Source organism: Tiliqua scincoides, chromosome 5 (assembly GCF_035046505.1).
Source record: "Tiliqua scincoides isolate rTilSci1 chromosome 5, rTilSci1.hap2, whole genome shotgun sequence".
In the NCBI taxonomy this organism is placed as follows: Eukaryota; Metazoa; Chordata; class Lepidosauria; order Squamata; family Scincidae; genus Tiliqua; species Tiliqua scincoides.
Window position 1 is genome coordinate 63,363,477 of NC_089825.1, and position 13,999 is coordinate 63,377,475.

General features: G+C 42.8%; 1 protein-coding gene across 1 annotated transcript in view; it reads left to right on the plus strand.

The window, feature by feature from the left end:
* CNTNAP2 (contactin associated protein 2) overlaps window positions 1–13,999 on the plus strand; it is a 1,320,279-nt gene that overhangs the window by 656,436 nt on the left and 649,844 nt on the right. Inside the window, exons 6-7 of the mRNA XM_066629190.1 lie at window positions 4,420–4,604; window positions 9,815–9,958. Of these exons, the coding sequence (XP_066485287.1) occupies window positions 4,420–4,604; window positions 9,815–9,958 (329 nt within the window). The remainder of the gene's footprint in view (window positions 1–4,419; window positions 4,605–9,814; window positions 9,959–13,999) is intronic.

A 13,999-nucleotide genomic window follows, 5' to 3' on the forward strand; every position in this document is an offset into this window, starting at 1 on the left:
TGCCCATCCTCCACCCCCAAGTGCCTCAAATTGCGGTGCCAGCAAAATGGTATATACCTGGTTGTGATCTTGAACTGTCACCAGACTCTGATCCAGGGTGGCTTTGAGGTGGCCCTTAGTCAAGTGCCACTCATGGCCCCCTTCTATGTGGATAGCCCCCACAAGGTTTGTGGAGGGACTTAATTTGATATTCATGGGAGGTGGTTGTTTCCTTATTCCCCTCCCCCCATTGCCACTGGCATTGGCAACAACAGCAAAGCTTTTCCTTCATGGTCCTCCTCTCTTTCCCAGCCCTCTTAAAGCTCTCCTTTAGGGCTGATAGGGTTAAAAGTAGAGCAAAGAAGTCATGCTCCATTGCTGCATCCTCTCTCCCATCCATCGTATTTGCAGATGAGACAGGTAGGAGGAGACGGACCAATGTTCTTGATCCAGTGAGTTGTTCCATTGCTGCACCTTACAAAGGGTAAGGTCGTATCTCAAAAGTGGGGCTCTTGTATGAACCCTGGACAGGTGCTCAACAATGCTGGCCTCTGACACTAGACCTGCCTTTATCCCTGGTCATATTTTCATCCCAAGCAACCTGTTTTATGACAAGATTAACCCCTGTGTATTATTTTGTAAGCCAGGATAAGAACATAAGAACAGCCCCACTGAATCAGGCCATAGGCCCATCTAGTCCAGCTTCCTGTATCTCACAGCGGCCCACCAAATGCCCCAGGGAGCACACCAGATAACAAGAGACCTCATCCTGGTGCCCTCCCTTGCATCTGGCATTCTGACATAACCCATTTCTAAAATCAGGAGGTTGCGCATACACATTATGGCTTGTACCCCGTAATGGATTTTTCCTCCAGGAACTTGTCCAATCCCCTTTTAAAGGCGTCCAGGCTAGACGCCAGCACCACATCCTGTGACAAGGAGTTCCACAGACCGACCACACGCTGAGTAAAGAAATATTTTCTTTTGTCTGTTCTAACTCTCCCAACACTCAATTTTAGTGGATGTCCCCTGGTTATCCTAGGATCACTAGGATAACTTTACTCTTTATTCAAAAAAGGGTGCTGTAGGGATACCTAAGACCTTTTGCATGCAAAAGCAGATGCTCTTCCACTGAGCTGCTTCTTGGAAGAACTTGACACTAAATACAAGAAACAGAGAACAACACCTAAAGGTTTTTTGTCAGATGTGCAATTAATACACGTCATACTGCCTTAGCTACCTATAAATACAAATCAATGGAAACAATGGAAGCTAAATAAAGAAAAGCAGGTAGAAACAATGGAAGCTAAATAAAGAAAAGTAAAAGAAGCTGAAGGACACTCAGCTTTTCAAAATAAACAAGGCCTCTCTGGTCAGATTTTTTTTTTTTAACTAACAAGGAAAGGGATAGGGACCCATGTTACAAGTCTGTACTGGGACTAGAAAAAATTGCTTGCGAATGACATAGGGAATAAGTATGGCATAAAGGCTTAGACACACAATGTTGCTAAGATGTTTTAAAGTAATTTCCACCATAACTGGGACATACAATTTTCAAGCTGTCATTTGTGCAGAGTGTAATTTGCATCTTGTCCTCTAGCTGTAAGAACAATTCCCCACTTTCTCATCTCATTTATACCCATAAACCTGGAGTCCAGGCTGGTAACTAATTTCCTTACCTAGATGGAAATCCAAGACCTCAAGACAGTTGTTTGCCCAAGGCCACCTTTTGTGAATCCTCATGTTTCCGCTGTGCATGAATTAGCTACAACCAACTCCACCGCCACATGCATGCATTACCCACAGTAGTATCCACTTCCTCATGTGTTGGAGGAATAGGTAGATGTCTCTGACTTTCACTATGGACTCAAAAGAGCATGAGGTAGGGCAATTACTGTGGAGATTGGCAGATGCAATGTCCTGATTCATGCAGTCATTTTTCCTTTAAAAAAAAGGTTGAATGTCTCACACTAATTCATGACCACTTACATGGACCTCTATGTTGAGTAACTGCATGAGTTCATGATGGAAAAGAGTGGCACCAGTCCACGCCGCCACCACACAGGTCCCCTGCCCCATGTCAAGTATTAACCAACATTCAAATTCAAAGAAAGCACTTGTAGAAACAGTTGCTACTATCTGTAGAATAAATGAAAGGAAAAATATTAGTCCTATTGCAGTATGTTAGACAGACATTTGAAGAACAATATCCCTCGTTAAATAAAACGTTTCCTGGTTTTTGAGTCAGTATATTATTGGAGGCAAGCCTGGCTCCAATGAGAATATCTATTTTTAATTGTTTCTCTTCAGATATTTCTCTTCTGGAAGGATGTGAACGATGATTATTCTTTTAAAATCTTTCATAGTCAATGGCATTTATTTCTACTGGCATTTATTTCTGCTTCCATGTTTCCCTTCAAGGAGCTCCAAGCAGCACAAATTTGTTTTGTATACAAAACAAAGTGTTCTCAAAGTGGTTTGCATCACAAAAAAATGAAACAGTTTCCTGTCCCATAGGGGCTCACAGTCTAAAAACTGAGTCAGTGGAGGGAAGTGGGAAGCCATGCTCAACAGGAAAGAATACATAGTTATTTTGTGTTCACGTACTTAAGCTCAGTTGCAGCCTGATGTAAGGCATCCATAGTCACTCTGCACAGGATGCAGCTGCCCTCCTCCCTAGCCAAAATCAGTAGCATCTGATTTGGTTTCCTCCCCTTTAATTCTTTGCAAGAACCCTGTGGAATAAGTTAACCTGAGATAGTGACAGGCCCAAGTACACCAAGTAAGCTTCATAGCCACTTGGGGATTTGAAACCAAACCTCCATTCTCCTAATCCAACATTGTCAACTGCACTAAGCTGGTATGACACAATTTTCTATTTTCTTGTGGTCTAAAAAGCAACAGCTCTGCTTCATGCAAATGAGAATAGCATAACTTTCCCCAGGAACAAAACTGCTTTGGACAAAAATACCATTGAAATTCTAATCATGTCGTTTCCTTACATTTTTCAATTCAGTCAGGTAGTTATCAGTATGATAAATGACATCTCCTACATATGTGCTTAGTTGAGGTGAGAATATATACTCTGAGGTCAGAAATGGGGTTAGGAAGGGTCTGCTGGGAAAAGAAATTAGTTATCAAGAATCCTCTACACAATGCTTAGATCAAATTGCAGTCAAAACAGGAAAAATTCAGAAGGTCACTGTGCAACATGACTCAGCGTTGATTTGCTGCCAAATTGCTCTCCTCTATTGCAGCTGAAAATCTTTTTTTACCTGATCTAATGGCTAGAACTTAACAGTACAACTCAAAAAACACTGGAGCTCCCTTTTTTGAGGGTGGCGGTTCACAGTGATGGCTAAGTGGAGCCTCCATGTTCAGGAGTGGTATATTTCCAAATGCTGAGAATAACCATCAGTGGGCAGGAGGTCTGGTCTAGAGTGTTGAGCCTCCAATTGCCTGAAGATAACATCTGAAGGTTGCCAGTTGGTGGCCACCGGCACCATGAATGGCGAGACCTTGAAGCAGCTGACAAGCTGAGCCGAGTTATTCCACCTGCACTTCGGAAGGAGCTGCTTGTCAGCCTGTGTGGGAGGAAGCCAGAAAGTGATAACAGACCGCAAAAGTTCCATCTGAAATGTTGTGTGGTTCTTGAAAGATAGAACCTTTCTTTAATTGTAAAAATCCTTGCGGGGATTTAAACAGCCTGCTATGTAAACCGCCTTGAATTAAAGTCTGAGGAGAAATCTGATGACCAAGAAAGGCGGTATATAAATACCTGTATTATTATTATTATTATTATTATTATTATTATTATTATTATAGCCACTATCTTGCTCTACTTTGCTACTGTTAGAAACAGGATGCTGGACTAGGCTGACCAGTGGTCTGATAAACATAGAATTCTGTGGGTCTTATTCTAATGAACATAACAATGGGATGTGTGCTGTAGGGCTGAAAAGAGCTTCCTTCCAGAAAAATAATATTGTTTCTGTAGTGCCTGTAATATATCTTGTTTATCTTGCACTGAATTCAGTGCTTCACGACCACTTCTTTCCATGAAAAATACCTCCATTTAATACCCCTGATCTTATCCTTTACTTCATCGTAAACACTAGTGGAGTGTGTTATTGCTTTCTTTTCTTTTTTACAACACTTGTTAGAGCATATTCGAACATTAAAACTGCAGGTTTTTTGTGCCTCGGAACTGGTATCTCATGTATGATATGATAAAAGATACCTTTAAAAAAAAAACCACAATAGATGAGTAGAACAGATTTTTTTTCAAAAAAAACCAACAAACACTCCTCATTGTGATGTTACTTATATGGAACAAGCTTTTTTGAAAGGCATTATGACAGGAAGGAGCAAATGCCTGGAATGTACTCCCATGTAGGCACTCCGTATCTAATTTGAGTCTCCTAATCTTCTTCATCCCAGGTAGTAACCAGTATGGCTCAATTTATGGCCACACATCTGTGACAACAGGCAGCCTCTTGGATGATCACCACTGGCATTCTGTAGTAATAGAGCGTCATGGAAGGAACATCAACCTCACACTTGACAGACACATGCAGCATTTCCGAATCAATGGTGAATTTGATTACCTGGACCTGGACTATGAGGTATGTAATTCAGTTTGTAGCTATGCATATAAGTAAACCAGCATCATCTGTCAGTGCTCACTGACGGTGCTCAACTGGTATTGGTTTGTACCAATAGCGTGATGTCAAAAACCCACTTATTGTAGGTACTGTGTATACAATTTAACAACTTCTTCTCAGTTGCCCCTTAACACTCACCAGAAACTTCATTGCTTAGCCCTTCTATTATATAAGAACAAATAAGCAAGTGAACCAGATGGCTTGTGATATTACTACCTGCCTAGACCAGTTGCAGCCTAAGAGCAGATCAGTCAGTGTCATGATGAGGTCCTGCCTGCAGAGAGTCATATAATGGAGATTGCTAGAGCACTCTTTGCATCCACCATAGGAATGCTGCTGGAACATATTTAATAGCTTTTTCGTACCAGCAGGATTATTTACCATATGGATTGACAACCAACATGTTATAAGTCTCCACCACTCCACTCCTTCCAGATCCTGGAGACCACTGGGAGAGAGCACAGAGTCAAGACATTAGGAACAGTGACTGCCATTTGGGGCAACATCTTTCTGATACATGCCGTGCTAGACCATCACTGAAACTTTTGGAAGGTTTCAAAGCAACTCAGATATATGATTTTGGTAATTTGTCACTGATAGATTATTCCTATGGCATCTTTCACCTGATCAGACAAAAGGGATGCTGATAGCATAGCGTGATGCACAAATGATGATGTTGGCAACACTGCTCATTCACATGCATGGGTTTCTCTTCTTACACATGTCATGAGCACACACAATAACTCAAATTGGGGTAATTAGCAATACTTGTAGAGTGAGGTCAAATTTAGCAGTGCCTGACAGTTTTAGGATTGTTGCTGAGGGTGAGCAGTGCAAAACAACCTCAAAGTGCGTCTAATCAGACTATCGGTAGCCACGAGACTGAACATTTCAAACAAGATAGATTTTTGTTAAGAAATATAGATGGCAAGGAAAAAGGCACATTTACTGTCAGTTACTTTGCTTAGGGGATCGGTTACAGAGTTTTAAGTGGTTGCACGTGTAAGAAATGCTTGCAAATAGCTGCATTTGGACAAGTGGGAGTTAATTGAAAAGAGAAAGCAAAGGAATGATGCTGTGCTGATTGGGGTTTCCTCCACAATCAGCCAGCGGAAGAAGGTGATTTAGCTGGAAACTTTGAAATACATACACATCAAATCGGAGGCTTTAGGAGAGAAAAAGAGAAAAGGAACTGTTAAAAGTACCAAAAGAAAGGGGAAAGGGAGAGATCCAGGGCTTTTTTTCTAATGGAACGCGGGGGGACGGAGTTCCGGCACCTTTTTGCAGGGGCCCCTCCCCTTCAGAGGCATTCCGGGGGGGGAACAAAACAGAGGCATTCGCTGGGTAGGTGCTGGGGGGTGCAGGGTGGGCGGGCGCCTGGCCCCTGCCTGACTGCACAATGACCCCCTCCTGCCCCATCCCCAAGCTCTCGCCTGATCCCAGCCCACCTCCCCTCCCCCGTGCTCTGCTTCCCTGCGCAGCTTCCAAGCCAGTGGAGGGCGCGGGGAACACGCACCGACGCCGAGGAGAAGGATGGACAGCCAGCCAGCCAGACAGGGAGACGGGCTGTGGCACCCGTGGAACGCCCAGGTGCTGGCTTGGCGTAGGAGGAGGGGAAGGAAGCTGGCTGGTGCAGCCCCCGTGCCAATCTGCAGCATGAGCCTAGGCGGTCTACTCAGAAGTAAGTCTCATTGTGCTCAGTGGGGCTTGCTCCTGGGAAAGGGTGCATAGCCTTGCAGCCTGAGAGCCCAAGCCTATGCATGTCTACTCAGAAGTAAGTTCCATTGTGTTCAATGGGGCTTACTCCCAGGAAAGGGTCATAGCCTTGCAGCCTGAGTAGACAGGCAGAGGAAGGGCTCTGAGGCTGCAGTCCTCTCCACACTTTCCTGGGAGGAAGCCCCATTGACTCTAATGGGACTGACTTCTGAGTGGACAGGCACAGGATTGGGCCCTGAGGCCGCCATCCTATCCACAGTAAGCCCCATTCACTAAAGTGGACTTCTGAGTAGACATGCATAGGATTGGGCTCTTAGGCTGCAATCCTAGGCACTATCCTGGGAGTAAGCTCCATTGACTAGAACGAGACTTACTTCAGATGTCTACTCCTGGCAGAGATATATATCTGCACCTGTTTTCACATGCTAAGGGCAGGTGAAAAGGGATTCTACGTGTGTACAACATGCTGTCCAGCCTTGCCAGAGATCCTCCTCATCCTTCCCCCACAAGCATGACCTCCGCCAGCCAGCATTTGCAGCTCCTCTCCAGCAATGCACAGCAGCTGCTCAGGGCAGCAGAGAACATACAATTGCATGCCAAGCGCCTTCCCAAAGACATAGAGTATTCTGATACCTGAATTAAACCATATTTAATCGCTTGTTTGCAAATGTAGCTGTTTCTATGTGCACCTAAGGACCCCCTCATGTAAGAATTCCTTTTTTGTTCTTACTCCCACAGTTGCTTAGAGTAATTTTGCTACATGGAACTCATGTAAGCCATTTTTCAGAATCCATTCACTGCTTCCTCTCCTTAAAGTAGTGCCACACTACATACTACACGCTACAAGTGCACCTGTATAGTATTTTTTCTACACAGTGTGTAGAAAAAGTAGCTAGGGCGAAGGGGATGTGGAGATTGACAGCCCAATCCTATGCATGTCTACTCAGAAGTAAGTTCATCTTTAGGGGGGAAGCACATAAAAAAGATTTTATTTCTCCAATAAAAAATGGTTAATAAATAAATAAATAAATAAATAAATAAAAGATTAACAAGTGGTGAGTTCCTGCACCTTTTCTTTTACAAAAAAAGCACTGGGAGATCAATCCTATTTTCTGGGCAAGACTTAAGGCTCCATCTATGCAGAAAGAGCTATGTTGAGTGATTCCAGATTCCAAGGGAGAAGACTTAAAAAGTGCTGAATTTGACGAAGACTCACTTGGTCTAGAACTCCACCACCCCCACCTCTAGACTGAGCAGATCTGAGAAACCCCCGTCGTACTTGCCCCTTTCCATGTGCCACTGCTTTCCCTACAAAATGTGAGAGACCTGGAAATCCCAGACTGTGCCATCTTCAGCTATATTCCTGTCCACCCCATCCCTCATGCACCTTAACATTTCTGCTGTTCATTTCAAGGGAATGGTGAGAAATGTGGAGGCATGCAGTCAGTGACTAGCTTTAGTAAAGGCATTATTTCGCAGCCCTGAAGTCTTTGTTTGTGTGTAGTGCAAAGATGTATCAATCAAGGATAACATTAGGGAACCCAAAGGGACCTGATAAGGCCCCAAACCTTGTGTCTAACAGCCTTGCTATATTAGATTAAAATGAGAGTTTATGGCATGCCATGTATGACAGTGTTTGTTCATTCTTCTGAATTACCTTCAGAGTGTGCATAGCCTTTTGAACTAAGTTTATTTAAAGCATAGATACAATCTCTGAGCTTAGCTCCAAGGCCATCATCTCTGAAATGTATAGGAAGTACTAGGGATCTGTGAATTGTTGTGCAGAAATTCCACTGCAGGACTCATCCAGACAGTCTTCAGTTGTGGCATCCTACTGGGGACTGAACTAGCACATAAGAAGCAGCACTGCTGCTGCAATTACTTACCCTCTGAATGGGATTTTCAATATGGGATATTCAAGACTAGAAAGTCCACTGTGTCATTGTCCATATAAAATGGTGCTACATATACAGAAGATCTTCTGGGCAACAACTTGAATATTCCTGTCAACCAAGCTCTTTGTTTTTCATCATTGCTGCTGCAGTGGGGAGGGTTTTTATGTACAAATATTCCCACTGTGTGAATAGCAATGGCTGCCATAGTGGCAGAGACAAGAGCCAGCCAGGTGCGTTCACATTCTTCCCTAAAAGTTTCCATGTATGAGAGGACATTATCTTAGTGCACACCTTTACAGGTGATCTTCTAGGGAGAAAATCTGAATGCTCCTTCTATGATGATTCTGACCGCTCTAGCTGCAGCCTCCCCATCCCCTTTTGCTCCTTGGACTAGCACTATTGAAATTGCTAGAGTAGGTCCAAAGAGACCCATGGCAAAGTGAAAGGCTTACAGAGGTGTAAGGTGATTTTAATCTCCCTTTGACTCTGAAGTCTCCTGATCTATGACCACCCTTGCCCCTAGATTCAACACAAACATTTTTGGCACAGCTGCACCAGTGGGGGGGGGGGGAGGATTGGGCTCTTAGTTAATATTCCTCTGATTGTAAAGAATATTATATGAATAGTTACACAATATAATGGAGTAAATCCATCAGTTTATTGCGTTGTAGTGCATACAGAGAGCCTAGTTTCCTCCAGAAAGTACAGAATGGATATTGTATGGTTCTTAGGTGGTCCTCCCACCCAACAGCTGAGTTTAACTTCAGTTACTAGCAGAGCTGTCCCATGTGCCTTCAGACCAACATTACTTTTAAAAAGATCATTTCAGTGGAACAGCACAGCAGCCTGTGAAACTTCTCTGACCATTGAAATAAGCCTTCTTCCGTATAATCTGGTCCGTTCTCTAACGTCGTCAGAAGGGGCCCTGTTGGTTGTGCCGTCCTTGAGAGTGGTGAAGGGAATGGCGGCCAGAAACAGGGCCTTTTCAGTGGTGGCACCTTCATTATGGAATTCCCTCCCCTTTGAATTGAGAGCAGCTCCCTCATTATTAACGTTCCTGAAGACTTTTTTATTCAGGAAAGCCTATGAGGCACCATAAGGGCAGTTTTTATGTCTTTTACTGCATACTTTCAGTCTGCTGCTGTGTATTTTATCTTGTTTTAAGTGTTTTGTATTTTTAATGTTTATCTGTATTTTTTAACTTGATTGTTAGCCGCCTTGGGTGCCCTTCGGGGAGAAAGGCAGAATACAAATCCAATAAATAAATAAATAAATAAATAAATAAGCAAGAAAGTACTTGTAAGCACAGAGTTCCATATAGGTATCAGAGCCCACAGAACACTTGATCAAAGCACGCATTTTCCAAGACTTCTGATTCATTCATACTGCCAAGTGTTCTAATGAGTACAAGAGCGGATTATAAAATCAGTTTGTGAACAGGTTTCTATTATTTATTGGTACTGTGTTCTGAGTTTAAAATAAACTTGCTAATAAAATCTAGTGTGGGGAAGGGGGAGAATTGTCACTCCATTACAAAGTGTTTCACATTTCTTTTCAAAGATAACGTTTGGTGGAATGCCTTTTTCTGGCAAGCCAAGTTCAAACAGCAGAAAGAATTTCAAAGGCTGCATGGAGAGCATAATCTACAATACCATTAATATCACAGACATGGCCAGGAGGAGGAAATTAGCGCCTTCTAATGTGGTGAGTACAATATTTTATCAGCATCTAAATGGAAACGTGGCATTTTACATGTGTGTTTGAACACATTTGCAACTCCATTACCATGTCAGGTTTCTTTAAATAACTCAGCATACATATGAAGAATTATGAGCTACCTTAAGGGCAAATGTTTGTTTAAAGAAACCCTGGCCTTTTGAAATGTTTTCTTTTCTTATCGTGCAGAGAATTTGCAGGCAGTCTGAATGAATGCTGCTAAGCCTTGCAGAAAGCCAGTAGAAAAAGGCAATTTCCTTCAGTATATGTGGAATGTTAGTCTGAGGAAAAGGAAACCAGCAACATATGATTTTGAGACATTAGTGTCTAATCACAGAAGCCAGCCTGTGACTTGGAATAGCGTCATTGCTGAAGAGCAGCTTTAAGCTATGTATGCAACCACCCTGGACCAATTTACCTCTCATTTTGCTTTTGGCCAGATTTACATATCACCTGGCTGCCCCCAATGCTCTGTGTGTGTCTTCCATTGTGTGGTTAGTATGAATTCATGGCTGTATATTTCATAAGTGATGCCCACCTCACTAGGGAAGGTATTGCCAACCTGATGTGTCACCATACTTAACCACATGAATGGAGGATGTCCACATTACCTAGAGTGGTATGAGAGCAATCATAGAGTAGATGGTAACAACAGTACCCAAGGCAGCACATAAATGGACTTTAAGTATACTCCCTGCCCCTGCTCCAGCCTTCTGATCCATAATACCCTCTTTGTTTGTACTCCTCTTAATTACGTACCTCTGTATTTCTGTCCTTTCTCAAATTTTCTTATTTTCTGATTTGGAGCATCATATTTTTCTCTCTTGCTTCATCTTCTCTAATCTCTAACTCCTTGATCTCTTTATCCTTGTTCCACCCAAACCCTTTCTTCTTCTTCTTTACTGCGGGGGGGGGGGGTTTGGTTTACTTACACATCTGCACTTCAACTCTGGCTATCCATCTCTAAGTTAGCTGGAGGTACATACCCTAGGGTTGCTGGGCAACTTCAGTGTGTGATTCTCAGGACACATTATGACATCAAGTGACTGGCAGAGAATTGTCCCTTAAAGTCACAGAGCCTGGGGCAAGTGACTCTATTCTCCAATGGGCAGGATGGTCCTGGATTCCATTTCTTTCCTGTTAATGATGGCATTTTCTTTTCTTATTACTTAACACTGCAGCAAAACCTATATATGCAATGTTAGTAATGCATGAGTGCTTCAGCAAGAGACTGTTGCAAGCTATTATAATTTGAGGGCTCACTTGATTTCCAGTACAAAAAGAGGCTATAAAAACTGCTGTCTCCTTTTGTTTCATGCTGAGTTACTTCCATTACTGTACCTCAAGGAAAACAAGATCAATTTTGTTCTAATTAAATCAGCATAGATTTTCATTTCTCTCCCTCCCTTTTTTGATAGTTATTGCCCCTTGGGATGAGTTTAGCATTAAAAAAAGCTTAGAATGATATGCACTCTTCTAGAAATCTAAAACATGTTGCATTATATTTGCATATTTGACCACAAATCTTCTTGAAATAATGACACTCCATTATAAAATGTTTCACATTTCTTTTCGAAAGTAAAATAGCAACTACAGTCAGTTCTCTTTATTTGCGAATTAGCTATCTGCCCTTCAAAGACAAGCAGATTCACAGACTTGCCACCCACTTCTCATTATCTGTGACTCTGTTGTCTCTATCCGTTAATATTGTGCTGGTACCTCATCAAACAAGCATTGGTATTGGCCTATGGAGAACTGTTGGGCATATTTGTGTCTGCTTGCAGACTTGCTCCACCATCTTGGGCACCATCTCAGGGACTTCAGGTGAACCTTCACAAACCTGGCAATGATGAGAGGTTGATGATGAGAGGTCTCTGGAAGACTACCTGAGGGCTGCTATGGGGCTGGGCAAGCCAAGGGAATGAGTGGTGGAGGAGGACAGGTGAAACAACCTCCCTGCTGCTGATCTCTTAGGCCTCATTGTTGGGCCAGCAACCTTCAACGAGTTAAGGAATAGCCAGCACAGAGAAATCACGATCGACACAACCTTCAATGCTTCAAGGAATATCCAGCACAGTGAAGGAAGCATCAGATGTTGGAGATGTAGATGAGCCTTCACTATCACCCAGCCCCATAGACTTCAAGTTAAGATTCCTATTCAGAACATTCATAGAATGTACGGTGAAAAGAGTCCCAGGAACCTAATCTCATTTTCTCCATATATTCAATGATTCAGTATCTGCTAATTTGGTATCCATTAGGTTTTCCATGAACCTACCCCTAGCAGATAATGAGAACTGACTGTATCTTTGTTTGTTTTTGGCATGCTGTAATGAATATTATGCACAAGGTCTCATTCGCATTGCGTTGGAATACGTAAGAAGTGCATTTCTCCAGATAATTTCTGGGATCCTGGAAAGACCGTTCATGAGAGATTTTCCTTTTTTCTAACTCTAATCTCAAACCTACATCTTTACAAAGCTCATCCTGCCTTTCCCAGTGCCTCCCCTTTGCGTTTAAAAAAAATGAATATGGGATAATCCTTTCATTTCTGCCCAAATTTGAAGATGCCCACTGAAGCCATGTTTACACAAATAGTTACTTCAGCTTAATAAACTCATGGCAGCTTTCCTTGTCTAGCTACCTATCAATCACATTTTCATGCTATTCGTCTTCTGAAAAGCATTAGGCGGCAAAACTGGGTGAATGCTGATAACTATTTGCTGACTAGTAATATGTACTCTTGTTAAGTAGTAATTGAAGAATTTCTCTTTGTTAATCTGTTTTTGAAAAAGCAGCAAAGCATTTTGTTTTGCTTAATGACTGACAAGCAAATTGTGGCATGAGCAGGGCTCTGCAAAGCCTATTGCCAATCTCAAATGCCTCTCCCCCTGTGACAATCACGCTAGCAATTTCTCTCATTTGTGCAGCATGAGGAAGGCTAGAAACTGTGTTTGTAGTTTCTTGTCTTTTCCAAATCTTGTTGAAAATGAGATTTTGCCTCTTCCTTGAGTTTTCTGGCATGTGCAGAAAACTTAAGGGAAAAGGAAGGGGGAAATCTTAGCATATTTGCATTGAGATTCACAGCCAGCAAGAGATAATGGGAGTTCCACTGTTTCTCGCCACATTTATTGTGCAGTACAAGTGAGAGATGTACATCTACCCCCAACTCCCTGCACATGCCAGAGTTCAGGGGAAAGAAGTGGGTGTGCAGCAACCACAAATGAGATGCCCAGTAAGTAAGCCAGATTTGTGTACACCTGGGCATAAACTTCCATAGACAAGAGCCTACTTTGTTGGATACATCCATTTAATTTGTGAACATAGTTGTAACAGGAGAGGCTGGTCTGGAGGAAGAGTAATTAGACTCAACCTGCATGGACAGTGTCAGCCCAGCCATGAAATAGCCTGATGCAGCTTGCGTCAGGAGTGGATGGTGGGAGACAGTGAGTGCAGAGTTCCCTTCACCCCAAATCTGCCACTACTGCCTCCCTCCGGCCCACTACAGATACAATCTGCATTTATTCACTTCTTGCTCAGAAAAAGCAACTGGTACTGAGGGACCACTGTTTGACCCCTTAATCTCTGACCTACAAGGTGCCTCTGTTGTGTCTCCCATGCTGTTCCACATCTACATGAGACTGCTATGTGAGAGGTTATCCAGAGGTTTGGATTGAGGTGTCATCAGTATACAGATGCCGGCTGATGTGCAACTCTACCTTCATTTTCCTTCTGATCCTGGGAAGGCAGTGGAGGTAACAAACTGGTTTCTGAGATGTATGTGCGCTAATAAACTGAGGCTGAATAAAAACAAGGTGAAGGTGTTGCTGGTCAGCAGGACAGCTGACTTGGATTTGAATGTTCAGCCTGCTCTGGATGGGGTAGTACATCTCATGAAAGATCAGGTTTGCAGCTTGGGAGTGCTCCTGGACCTGACCTTACTACTGGATGGTCAGGTGACAACTGCAGCCAGGGGTGCTTTTTGCAAAGCTTCAGTTGGTGCACCACCTTTACCCCTTTCTGAGGAAA